General features: G+C 49.9%; 1 protein-coding gene across 3 annotated transcripts in view; it reads right to left on the bottom strand.

Annotated features, from left to right (window-relative positions):
• Positions 1–13,717, bottom strand: part of Ssh1 (slingshot protein phosphatase 1) — a 51,207-nt gene that overhangs the window by 7,609 nt on the left and 29,881 nt on the right. For all 3 annotated transcript variants that reach the window (XM_031337458.1, XM_031337460.1, XM_031337459.1), the window contains 8 exons: positions 11,181–11,249; positions 10,722–10,787; positions 8,432–8,626; positions 7,140–7,233; positions 5,143–5,271; positions 3,181–3,227; positions 1,897–2,043; positions 368–568 (listed from right to left, as the gene is read on the bottom strand). In XM_031337458.1, the coding sequence (XP_031193318.1) occupies positions 368–568; positions 1,897–2,043; positions 3,181–3,227; positions 5,143–5,271; positions 7,140–7,233; positions 8,432–8,626; positions 10,722–10,787; positions 11,181–11,249 (948 nt within the window). The remainder of the gene's footprint in view (positions 1–367; positions 569–1,896; positions 2,044–3,180; positions 3,228–5,142; positions 5,272–7,139; positions 7,234–8,431; positions 8,627–10,721; positions 10,788–11,180; positions 11,250–13,717) is intronic.

Below are 13,717 nucleotides of genomic sequence, written 5' to 3' on the forward strand. Positions count from 1 at the left end.
AAAAAAAAAAAAAAGAAAAAAAAAAGAAAAAAAAATCCTTACGTGAGGTGAATCAGATCAGTGGCCTCTTCAGCCTTGAGTTTAGCATAAAGTAGGTACTTAGGAAATGGAGGATACGCTCAAGCCCACGCCACATACCAGGACATGCCTCGGATGAGCAGTTAAGTACCGTCCCTCACCTAGCGAGACAAGCTTTCTACATGTGCCAACAAAATCAAACGGAAGTCTCCTGGAAACCACTAATCAGAGTCCAAACAATAGCTGTTTTTTCCAGCCAGCTCCCGAGAGGCTAGCTGCCAGCTCCCGAGAGGCTGGCTGCCAGCTGTGGGAGCTCCGTCTGCCAGCCTGCGTCTCAGTGCTCACTCACCTTGCATCCAGGATGCCTTCATACTCAGACAGCTGCCTCATAAAGCCTGCGTTGGGCCTTGTGATACTACGCTTCTGCTTCACGTAGTTATATGCTTTCTCCAGGGGCCAGCCAAACTCCTTCATGGCGTATGCGATGACTGTGGACGCAGATCTGCTGACGCCCATCTTGCAATGGACCAGGCACTTGGAATGATTCCTTCTGCGGGGGATTTGGGGGTAGGGACTGAGAATAAGGATTTATAGTCCCGCCCCGTTATCTCACAGCTCCAACCCTTCTAATGTTTATGGGACAGATCTAAACACACCTTCTAAAGGAATTATCTTTTCTGTGAAATCAATTAGCACACAATGGGAGAACAGAAGAATCTGGCCCAGCTTTCCAATGCCTGCTTCAAATCAGAATCTCCTTTGTCACCAGGATAAGTGAGGCTACCACCTACAGTCGCTTCCTGGGCAGCACCTGGACAGTTAATGGGAGTTCTGCAAAAGCCACTCAGCTTGGGACAGCAGATGGAGGCTGTGAATGAGCCACTATTGGAAATGGGGCCAGTGAGGCGAAAACGCTGCGCCCTGGGGAGAGAGTAAGAGCCCAGAGGGAGCATAGGGATGACAGCAATCTGGCCAAGAAGGATCCGAGCCAGGGGGGAAGATGGAGTTGATCTGCTGCTTGTAAGAAGGCTGTGCTGGCCCAGGCATGGCTGATTTACGAGATACACAAGGAACAGTGACCCTCTCCCTGCTGAGAAGGTAAAGGAATGCCAGGCTGGCAGAGGCTGCAGCCGGGAAGCTAGGGTGGGGCCTGGCAGGCTCCTGCTTCCTACACCAGGCTTAAATTCCCCCACCCCCTGCAGCCCTAGTCTTTCCTAACTTCTAAACACACAGGCAAGGAGTCTGTGCTCTGGGAAAGCAAGAAAAAGCAGGGTTTGGTAAGGACACACCTTGTAGCTTTGACTGGGAGGCTCCTAAGTAAGATTTTTCTCTATGGGACGCATGGGAGTGGGAGTTAGGGGTGGAGGGGCCATTGCTTTTCAATACAATAGCTGCTCTAAAGGAGAATAAGGAGGGGCCCCAGAGACTGCCCTGTTCTAGGCACACAGGAGCATCGAACTACCCCAGGAGAGGATGCAGCCTGCTTTCCTAGGGGAACTGTCCAAGAGCTCTAAGTCCAGTATATACCAGCCCTTTCCAGGAGAGAGCTCACCAGTGGCATTTGGGAATTGAACCCTGGCTGGCATCTATACTGATGATGAACACTGCATTCAATGTCACACTCAAGGGCAGGTGGAAGAGAACACGAGGGCACCCTGTGGAGAGGGCCGATACTTGCCCACTTTGGTGCCTGGTGTTCTGTAGCTAAAACAAAGGTCCACCAACAGTCCCACCTCTGGGACTTTAGGCTTCCGCATTCAGGACTACCTCCCCTAAGATCCTGTCTGCTTACTTCCACAGCGGGGTTAGCTCCCTTATCTGGCCCGCCACTCATTCCTGCCCGATGTCCCTCCCAAGGCTGCCTTCCCACACACTTACTTTGCTTTGTTTATAAAATGATAAGCTTCATTCCAGTGGGCAAGAAGGTCTGTTGTCTCCTCATCATACACTCGGATGTTATGGTACGCAAACAAACCAGGGAAAAAATTGTCTATTTCTCTAGTGACATTTAAAATGTAGTCAACGCTGAAAAGAAGCAAAGGGCCCAGAGAGTCAGAATGAGGAACAGGAAAAACAGCAAAAAGCCAGCGGAGAAAAGTCAAAAGATATACACACCACAGGGCATGTGTTTGTGGTGAGGTTTCTTCTTGTTGTTGTTGTTTTTCTTTTTCTTTTTTTGCTTTATAGTCATTTTTTGTTTGAGTTTTCCTCATAGGACAAAAATGTATAATTTGAAAATAACCCATGCCATATCAAAAATCCCTTTACTTAATGGTACATTCAATTCAAGACCAGCTTGGGTTATAGAGCAAGACACTGTCTTAAAAACAAAACAAAACCTCCACTCTGAAAAACTCCACAGCCCTCCACCCTTAACCAGTACGCTCATTTCCCGAAAACCAAAACAATTTTGGTAAGTGGAAAGGGTCTCCAGGTTTCACCATAAATAACGTCTCAAGAGAGAGCTCCTTAAACCACGCATTTATTCCCAGGAAGTGGAAAGCGTGAGGTCTGAGCGCACACCGGACAAACACTCTGCTTGGGGAATAACTCTGACTGGAACTTCTAAGGATGTCCCTTTTAAGCTCTGCTTAGTCTCAGTTTTCAACTGCAGTCGGTTCAAGGCGAGCTTGTCGGACCACAGAACGGTGACTTTGCGATGGTTTCCTTGAAGGGCTTGGTTTAAAGGTTCACTCCTGTTACTGAGCACTTCTCAGAGACAGGCAAGTTCCTGCCCAGCAATGACTGTTCAGTCATGAGATTCCCACCAGGCACCAAAGGATTACCAAGAGTGGCCCCGTTCTCAGGGTTGCTGGCTCGATAAAAGGCCAATAGAGATGTGTGTGTGTGTCCACACTCTGGTTTGTTCCAACAATGGTTCTCAGCAGTTCTGCTCGGGAGTGGGGCTGCGGGAAGGAGCTCAGAGCCTGCCCAGGACCAGGCTGGCCTCCATCCCCCGGTGTGTCTAAGCTGCTCCCGGACCCCTACAATCACCCAAGACTCCAAGAAGACTCTAGAAACCATGGGTTACTGTATGTAGTACTCTAAAGCATGAGACCCTCCAGCCACTGCGGAGACCAGGCTGAGGCGGTGAGGGGAGCAGGCCACAGCACAGGCTACCTACACTGCCTGGAGAGATGGTGAAGAGGGGAGCAGACTCACCCTGAGCCCTGCAGCTCCTCCAGATTGGATGCATTCCACTCGGAGCCCTGGGGGACAGATCATACAAAGCCCTGTGAGTGTTCACACTCCAGTCTCAGAACTACTTTCGGCATAGCCGGGAAACCTGACAGTGGGGCCTCAGCCTCAGAGCAGAAAGAAGGATGGAAAAGAAGTAGGAGAGGGAGAGGAAGGAGTCTAAGCAGGTTCCTGAGGCCCTTGGGCATCATTGAGGATGACAGAAAGGAAACAGCCTTGCTGGTCCCCACCTCATGGAAGCCTGCTTCATGTCCCCCAGCCTTCTTAGTCTGCCATGGGCACAGCCCCCTGTGACCTCCTCACCATTAGTTACAGAGGGGGCCCCTGGCTCCCTTTCCTGGTAGGTATTTCGGTATTATTCTTTAAAAGTTCCTATCCTCTGACCCAGTAATTCCGAGTTACAACCACCCAGGGCTCGCACAGAGCCTTAGGAACACAGGAAGGGCATTTAGAGCTATTCATGGGAAAAACAATGGGAACCAGTAACATAAATGACAACAGATCCTGATGACAGGGACTTAGAAATAAACCATCCCACTACTCAGGAGGCAGAGGCAGGAAGATTGCCATGAATAAAATAATCATCACGGCAGTACAAGTAAGGAATGCTTAAGAAACAAAACAAAACAAAGAGGAGACAAAGACAAAGTCTACTTAGGAACAGTACAGGCACAGCCTCCTCTTTCTACACAGCCATTAGAGAAACTCAGTGCTGGGGCTCGGGGTTCTAATCCTAGCCCTACAGGAACTGAACAACAGAAAAACTAACACAGCAAAATGTTGTGAGTGACAATCTCCCTGGGCGAGCTGGGAGGTTAAAAGGATTTGTTTCCAACTGTCTATGACTGGACACGTTGATACACTGTATCCTTAAAAAACTCTCTTCCTAGACAAGGAGCACAGAAGAGAAACACAAACAGCAACCAGGCTACTCTTGAAAATGTAGCCACCTCAGTCGTGACAAGGTCACCCCTGGCTCATATCTCAGTCTCCTTGCCAACTTCCTCTCCTGAGCTTCCCAGGTCCTCTGGGGCTCGGGGTCTGACCATCAAGCAACATGAGCTGGATTTTCACATCTCATGGGCAGCCTCAAGCATAAAATTCCTTTAACATCACTCATGGAAAGTAGGCACAGGCACCCAGCCTCCCCAGACTCCACAAGCTCCATGAAGGCTTTGAGTCCTTTGGCCGTGACCGCCACCTAGTGGACAGAGTGGAGGGAGGTGCCTTTTCACTGTTTGCAGGGAGGCCAGCCAGCACACCCTCTCTCTGCCTTTCAAGTTACTCAAACCCTGATGCTCACATCTCAGTGGATATAGCATGAGACCTGTACATGTAGAGAGAGTCACATATAAACAAGAACACAAAAATATATACATTCAATGCTTATGAGGCTGAGGCAGAAGATCACAAACTCCGGGCTAGCCTGAGCAGTGAGCTTCTGTCTTAAAGCCCACACATACACTTTGTCTTCTAGCCAGTTACCATCCATAACCACGCCTACAGAACCTACGCATGCCGGCTCCAGAATGTACCTCACTTAGTCATCCTAATCACTCTATGAGGGGGAGAGACAAGTTGACTCAGAAGGGTAAAGTCTCAACAGGGCAAGAACTTGGCCTTGCTAGGTCTTTCAATTCAACTTCATGATCTCCTAGCTAATTTTAGCAACCTGCTTGCCTTTGAAAATTGGCCAGTTGTCTTCTATGGAGATTTATGGCCTGAAGACACCGAGCACAGGAGATAAGGTGGGGGAGGGGTGCACCCTTCAGTGGGCTCAGAGGGGAACGGCTCAGCTACCTGTGTTTCCTGATAGGAGCTAAAGCACAGCTTCATCTGAATAGTATGTGTCTGTGAGCATAGTCCCCAAACCAAGTCCCAAATTTAGGTCCCCAAACCAGGTCCCACCAGAGCTGGGCTTCTTACAAGATAAAGATGGTCGAAGATAAGGGAAGGCTTGTCCATTTGGCCCAAGATGAGCAACATCTCGTTATCAATGAATTCCTTGAACTCTTTCAGGTTGCAATTCATTTGCTTCTCCAGCTCATTTCTGATCTGTGGGCGGGGCAGACAGGAGTGATGTGAGGCAGAACCTATTAGAAGTGATCTGTGGGCAGGACAGAGCAGGAGTGATAGGGGGCAGAACCTATCAGAAGAGATCTGCTCAAACAGGAGCCCACCTGTGCACAGGCATGAAGCCACAGTGGGAACTGTGTGACTGGTTTACAAAAAGTGTGAGTTTGTCTTCCTTCTTTTGCCCAGGGTGATGCGTCTAGACACAGGTAGCACATCTGTGTGGGCTGTAGGCATTCACTCATTCCACCTCCAACTTAACCCAACTGGAGGACGCCCGTTGTCCTCAACAAAGAAATCTGGTTTTTCCCTATCGAGTTTAAAACACACGTTTAAACTAAGCACCAAATATACTGCAGTGAGAAGGTAAAGTTGCTTTCTTGTAGAAGAAGGGACCACAGCATGATTTTTAAAAAGTACCAACCAGTGAAAGACAAAAATTTAAGGCTGAGGTAGGAGTTTGAGGTCAGCCTGGGGGCCGCAAGGTGAGTTCCAGGCCGGTATGAGCTATAGAGGAAGATCCTGACTCAAAAATACCAAAACCTAACAAACAACAAATAAATAAATGGGCACTTCACACGTGTTACCTGCTACACTCCCAGCCCCAATTAAGCATATAAATAAATAAATAAACTAAAACAAATTTTTTAAAAAAATTTTTGTTTTAAAGACAGGGTCTTACAATGTAGCCCTGGCTGGCCTGGAACTCAATTATGTAGATAAAGATGGCCTTGAAGTCAGAGAACTTCAGCCCTGGTCCCGATTAAAGGTGTGTGTGCCCCAATGCCTGGCCTTTAGATTTGTTTGAGCGTTCAGCCTACATGTATGGCAGCGCACCATATGCCTGCAATGCCTGAAGAGGCCAGAAGAGGATGCCAGATCTCCTGGAGAGGGTGTTAAATGGAGCACTGGATATGGCACTCAGATGATCTGGAGGAGCAGCCAGTGCTCCTAACTGAGGAGCCATCTCTGTTAGCATCAGGGCATCCGAAGCCTGTGGGATGCATGGGTGGGTCTCAGACCTGTTGCCAGAGCAACAGCCGCCATATTCCCAGAATCCATTGGGCTCATCTCCTACCTTTACCTACGGCCCCTACATCAAAACCCATATATATTACGGGGAACATTCCTCCATCTCTCTCTCTTCCCTTCTTCTCTTTCCACGCTACTGCCCCCCTCTCTCCCTCTCAATTAAACCTCTTACATGTGGAACTGCTTGGGCCTAGTGTGTGGTATGTTCTGACGCGACCCGCCGTTCTAACACATCAATCTCTCCAGCTCCCACAACATCTTTACAACAACAACATCAACATCAACAATAATAATAATAATAATATCATCATCATCATCATCATCAATCATTGGAAAAATTGACCAAGGAGAAGCTTAAAAGGCATAGGGAGAAGCCTGAGATTTGCATCTCCTGCACAGCACAAGGCTGAGAGGACACACAAATGCAGGAGAGGACACAGAAGACTTGAGGTTCCTCGGAGGAAACCCAAGGACCTTCTGTAGCTGTACCCAGGGCTCAGAGAGGGCAGGCAATTTGCCCATGATCTCCATAATCAGACTAAAATTGAACTCTAAGCCTGGGCCTTCCATAGACTTAGTACCATTACAGAGCAAAGTGCGGGGGAGCCTCCAGGGTGGACAAATGCACGCATACAAAAAAACCAAAAAATCCTGGGCCTGCCTCTGCTGTGAAGATGGCAAGACAAATGTGTGTGTGTGTGTGATGGCCTCGTGCTTGCTATGGGCTGAAGGGGAGGGTTGGGGAAACAGGGAGGGAGGAGGGGGAGGGGGAAGGGAATGGTTAGGAGGTGGGGTAGGTGAGGGGAGGGGTGCCTTACTTCCTTAGAAGTCACATTTTCAAGGTCCTGGCTCATCATGATGCTTCGGAGTTTGGCTTTAATGAGACGTTCAGTTCTTTCCCCCTCCGTTGGCCTAGGAAGAAAAATAGGAGGCTGCAGAACTATAGAGAACGAAGGCTCACCGGGACCTCGGACCCTCATGGGTGTGATGGTGGCTTGCTTGGGTACAGAGTATTGTGGGCGTGTGTTCAGTATGGACAGAGCAGAGCAGATCCATCTCTTACAGCCTTACAGGAGGAGCCAGAGTAGAAAGAAAGCAGAGCAATGTCACAGGTCACCTATGGCAGCCGCCAACATCCTGGGCTGTCAGCTTCCACCTAACCCTCTACCTGGGCCATGGATATATCCTGATTAAGTGCTCCCATGAAATCCAAGTCTGTGCACTCCCTGTCAGGTCTATATGCCAGCCCTGCTAATTAACTCATGGGCCATGAAGTGGAGACCGGGACAGTTCCACTCCCCCAGCTGACTTCAAATGTCTCAATTGGCCACCATCCTTCCATCTCTTCTCATGACCTCTTGGTTGTGTCTGGTCATCTGAGCAACTCTTCTCTTAAACCCAGTATCACAGCAGGCACCTCACTCTGAGGGAATGGGAGAGTGTGGCCTCAGGTCACTCTCAGTGCTGTGAAGGCACAGACAGCCCTCTGGATCAAGATACCCAAGCCTGAAGACTGCATCTACAATTCTAAATGAATTCTAAGGATTAGCAATCTAAGGGGACAAGATTTAGGCACAGAGCAGAGACAGGAGCAGGGTGGCATGTTCCTGTGGTGGGAAGTTGGGGACTGCTCCCCACATCAAATGTACTGTTTCTAAAGGGAGGATGTGTGTGTGTATGAGGGTCTGAGGTCCCAGTGAGGCTTCTTTCTCTATTGTACACACACACACACACACACACACACACACACACACACACACACAAAACTTTAGAGCAGTGGTTCTCAACTTGTGGGTCGCGACCCCTCTAGGAGGGTGGTGTCAAACGACCCTTTCACAGGACACTGAAAAGCACAGATATTATGATTCACAACAGTAGCAAAATTACAGCTATGAAGTAGAAACAAAAATAATTTTATGTTTGGAAGTCACCACAGCATGAGGAACTGTATTAAAGGGTCATAGCATTAGAAAGGTTGAGAACCTCTGGTCCACAGGCACAGGCTCAGGTTAAACCTGTTTGGGGAGGGGGTTCTCAGTCAAGGGGCTATGGGGAAGCAGGACCTTGGGAGGACCATTCTGATCAGTGTGTGAGGAGCCTCAGCACGTACTTGTCCACAAACAATGCGGGGGAGTCGGGCCTCGTGGACTCCAAGTCCTGCATGGCATTCCATTCATTGATGCAGCTCTGCTCGGAGCTGATGCAGCTCTCATAGTAGGTGGCCCAGATGAGTGCCACACCCCCTGGGAAGTAGTTATGTCTCCGAGCCACTTCACAAGCCTTGTGAAGCACTTGCAGGGCAGACCTGGGATGAGGGAGGAGAGAGGAGCTCAGGATGGGGCGGGGTGCAGGGGGGCAAGGGCAGAGTGCAAAAGGGTACAAGGGGGCTCAGGTTCTGCAGCTTACAAAGGGTGCTTAGTTTATCAACAGTGGAACAGGCAATTCAGAAAGGACTCCCTCTTGGAGGCTCTGCTCTCAAGGTGTGTGAGGGACACACAGCAGCTAGATACAACTGTCAACTCCCAGAGGCTGTATCAATTAAGCTCACAAGCAGACAGGATATTGCTCACCATTTCCAAAGGAAAAAACAGACGCCAGCAGCAGACCCCATCCCATAGCCCCTAACTCTTCCAAGCTGGTCGGGTCACATTCCAGCAACCAGCTCCAAAGACAGGCCTGCAGACAGCGCTGCTGTACTGCAGGCAGGAAAGACCTTTAAGGACCAGCAGGGCTCCTGAATGCCCTGGGGACCCGCTTCTCAGGGTGTGACATCTTGGGGGAAGGGAGCTTTAAAACGTGTATGTTTTATTTAGTCAGCCTCTTTTATTTCTTTTGACAAAAATTCAAGGCTGAGAATTTCTCAGGGAATGGGCTGCTGAGGGTGGTATGGCAAAGGCAGAAGAGGCAGGACCTGAAAGTCGATGAGCGCTCCTAGGATGGTGTGCAGACACCACAAGCAGCCCAACTGTCAGTAAGTCTATCTGTCCCACCATCTCAGCAGGATGAGGAAATAAACTTGAGCCAAATGTTTATTAAATTCAGTTCTGGTCCCTAAGAATTTAAAAAAGGGGGGGATGGGTAAAACCAACTACCGCCATCACAGATGATAATAATTAATAACGATAGTAACAACTTGGCTGAAGAGAAAGCCATAGTGATTATTCAAAGAAACACTGGGGGCACCTGTGGGCCAGAAGGCAGACTTCCTTAGCCCCGCCCACCTCAAATGGCCCGGAAGTGAGCAGAGCCTAGAGTAAAGGGTTAGGGACAAACCACTAGGGAGGTGGCCTGTCTGTGAGCTCTTTAGGACTCTCCCCTTCCTAGACAAGAGGAGTCGTTTTGAAAGCGCTCATCTTAGGCTTCTCCAGCTTGAAGTTTCATTTATTCCAACTCTTCTGTTTTCCTCTGTGAACTGCTTAGCCGGTGGGAGTGAACAGCCTTTTGACACTGCAGTGTGACATTGGGCCTACAAAGCTGCTAAACTATATCTACAATGAGCGTGTGGCCCCAGGCTGGACACACCCAAGAGAGAGCTATAAGAGGAGGCTAGCCCAGGAAGCTTCCGCAGTGCCAAGTTCAGCCACTGTAGAAGGTCATGTGACCTTCCCTTCTCTGGGACCCTGGCCCTTCAGCTGGCGGTCTGTGGCCTGACCACCAAGAGAACGCCAGCCCAGCTTTTTTGGCACAACATACTAGTTTGTTCACGTGTGTAACCACCTCCTTTCAAGATGCTTTAATCTCCAAAAGACAACTAGGGGCTATCTCACAACCCCCTTGCCTCTCTCTACTCCAGCCCAGCAGAGTGCCTGGACCTTAACCATACAAACCTAGAGCCTACTGTGTGCCAGGTAAAAGGAATAAGTGAATTTATGCAGGATGGCACCTAGTCAGTCAACAGGTAAAGTGTCATCTTCAAGAGTAATACCTTTTTTAAATGGATAAGGGACTTAGATGGAATGTTTCCGAACAAAGACACGCATATATAAAATTCATATGTCATCGGGAGAATTTAACAAAAGACAATGAGGGCTGGAGGGGTCTCGGTGGGTGAGAGCAGGTGCTGTTCTAGTCTCCTACTCACACCCTAAAGTGTCCTACAGCCTCTTCCGGCTTCCATGGACCCGCTCCAAGCACGGACCTGCTCCAAGCATGCACCCGCTCCAAGCACACACCCACACACAGGCATGCAGACAGGGTTTCTCTGTGCAGCCCTGGATGCTTCAGAACTCACTATGTAGACCAGGCTGGACTCAAACTCACAGAGACCCACCTGCCTCTGCCTCCCCAGTGTTGGCATTAAAGGTGTGCATCACCACCACCCAGATACATCTGGCTTTTCTATTCATTCTGTCAAATAGAGAATACCTCTAATGAGTTCAAAGACCCCCAGACACACTTACCACATGGCCTGGACAGACACCGGCTTGAATATGTGCATCCTGCCTGCTGTGCTCACACTGAACCCGCTAAAAACAGGAGAGATGAAGTGAGAACCCAAGCTTCCGGTCAAGTCACTTCAGACTCTGGGTGCAGTCCCTCCCCAGACTTGGGACCAGCATGCCTCTGGCTGTTGACAAAGGCAAAAGCAGACAGGCAGGCACCCAGAGCCTAGCTATTTGCCAGCTGCATCCTTGGTATCCCAGGAGTAAATTACCCTGTGGCGTCTCCCTCACCTGTGCACTCTGGGTCACAGCCCGCCTGAGTGAGTACTCAACGCAGAGGGAGGGTGTAGGACGGAGGGTGTGAGCTGCCATTATGGGTGCTAGGAACCAAACCCACATCTTCTGCAAGATGTGTGCGGAGTCCCTGAGCCATCTCTCCAGCCCCCCAGAAAAGAATCTTTCAAAGTGTGTCCATACCCGTCCCCATCAAGGTGGATCTTGGTGTCGCTCCAGAGTCGAAGAACCATTCCGATCGTGCAGCTTTTGCTAAGTGGGGAAGAAAAGATGTCGTGTCTGCCCCTGTGCATGTGGACTTCCCTCAGTCTCTTCGCTAGCAAGGCCGGCCTACAACCTGCTGGCCCAGCACCAGTGGTGGGGGCCGTGGTGGGGAGGGGCTCCCAGCCTGTCTGGGCACTGTCCCCTCACGGCTGGATCAGTGGACACAGCCTGGGGTGGCCATAACTCCACAACTTCAGAAGCTCTCCGGGTACTGGGGAACAGCAGCTGATCTCAGTGGCCCTCTCCCCACTGCAGTGGGGTGACCTGGTAAGAGTGTCACACCCAACTGCAGAGAGCTGGCAAATAATCAGTAACAGTCCATACCAGGCTTTTTGTCCTGGGTAACAGGAGATGGGAGGTCCCCATAGCTCCACGGCTCACTCAGACTTGTCAGTCTATTTGTCTGTCTGTCTGGTCTCCCTTTGGTGCTGCTGCCACTTTACAAACTAGTTCAATCCGGTTCTGTTTTGCCCATCCTAACGGAGAACTGATACACTGGCGCCACTGTAACAGAGCCTTATCAGAGGGTCTCTCAGATTATGATGAAACTCTTGAGGCATTTAAGAACTGGCTCTTGAGAAACTGGTAATTGTGCCCAAGCGACACCACAGCCCTCAGGAATTCTGAGCTTCTATCTTTGCCATGTGGTCTACAGGCTCTGGGTGCAGGGGTAGTTGTGGGAGAGCGTAGGAGGCGGGAGGGGATGTAATTCTCTCCCAGGGAGAAGCCTGGTGCTCAAGGGTCGTGAAGCCAGTTCTGCCCTGATCTACCCCTCCCCAATGAGATGCCCCCTTGGAGAACATACATCCCCATGCCTTCGGCAGTAAAGTTAGTCAGTTACTCTCCCATCTCTCAATCTTCCTATTTTTCTTAAATTTTACTTTAATTGTTTACTTATCTATTTTTTTTGGTTTTTTTCGAGACACGGTTTCTCCGTGTAGCCCTGGCTGTCCTGGAACTCACTCTGTAGACCAGGCCTTCCTCGAACTCAGAAATCCACCTGCCTCTGCCTCCCAAGTGCTGGGGTTAAAGGCGTGCGCCACCACTGCCCCACATCTTTGCTTACTTATCTTATGTATAGATGTTTTGTCTGCACACCAGCAGAGGGCATCGGAACCCATGGGACTACAGTTATAGGCTGTTGTGAGCAGCCACACTCTGGGAATTGAACTTGGGGCCTCTGGACAGGCAGCCATTGCTCTAACCTACAACTGCCCTGGGGTTGGCCCTGCAGCCAGGCTGTGGCTCTAGTTCAGGGTCTCAATAGGAAGACACTGGCCAGAGTGTAGAACTCACAGCAGAGGCGAGATGACCACAGGGAGAGAGGGACCCATGAGAACCAAAGCTAGAGTGCCAAGGGGTGGCAAGGAAGACCAGGACATATCAAAGTGGGTGGGAACGAGGGTGCAAGCCCATAGAGTTCAGCGGGAAGCATGAACCTGGGTGCAAATAAACATGTGTAATGACCTTCTATGACCTCGGACCACACCAGCACAGGTCATATCTCTTGTGCTGCACTCCCAGCATGTGAGCGGGTCAACAAGTGCACGCACACAGGACAAGCCCCGGAGTGAGTGAATAAGTAGGGGTCACACAGGAGAACTGTAAACACCAGGAGAGACACGGGATGTTCTCAGCACTGTTGCCTCTGGCCACAAGAAGTCACTCTTGGACTCTGCCTGCCCCTGTGCCACAGAACTGAGCGTCAGCCACAGTGGCAGCCAGGTTTCCGTAGTGAGAACTCCCGTGAGGAGGGCCAGAACACTGGCATCCAGGATTCTAATCATTCCTCCCTCCCCTGACAGCACACAATCTTGGGAGATGGTGGAGTCTACAACGAGCCAACACTGACTGCAAGAGGACTCCAAGACACAGCACAGGATGAACCGAGTGACAGAACCGTGCTCTGCTCTGCAACACAACAGTGGTGACCAGAGGAGACCTAACTCCTAATGAAGCCTCTACCATGAGGATCAAAAAGAGGGTACAGGGGACTGGAGAGATGGCTCAGCGGTTGGTTAAGAGCACTGACTGCTCTTCCAGAGGTCCTGAGTTCAATTCCCAGCAACCACATGGTGGCTCACAACCATCTGTAATGGGATCCGATGCCCTCTTCTGGTGTGTCTAAAGACAGCTACAGTGTACTCATAAATAAAATAAATCAATCTTTAAACAACAAAAAAAGAAGCTCACCACTGTGGCAGGTGCCTCATGGCAAACTAGACACATCCCTTACATGTCTGTCTGGGGGTTGGGGGGTGTCCTCCTGGCTGACTCCAGTGTGTCCTTCAGTGCTTACTGATAGATCACTCACTTCAGGAAACATTACTGTACAGGATGCCTTTACAACTGTGAGGGATCCCTCAAATCTGTTCATGTCTAGAAGCTGGCTCCCCAAAATCTGCACCATTTGATGAGGTGGTATATTTATGAGCTGAGACCTGGTGGAAGATGGA

This window comes from Mastomys coucha, unplaced genomic scaffold (genome assembly GCF_008632895.1).
Source record: "Mastomys coucha isolate ucsf_1 unplaced genomic scaffold, UCSF_Mcou_1 pScaffold22, whole genome shotgun sequence".
Lineage (NCBI taxonomy): Eukaryota > Metazoa > Chordata > Mammalia > Rodentia > Muridae > Mastomys > Mastomys coucha.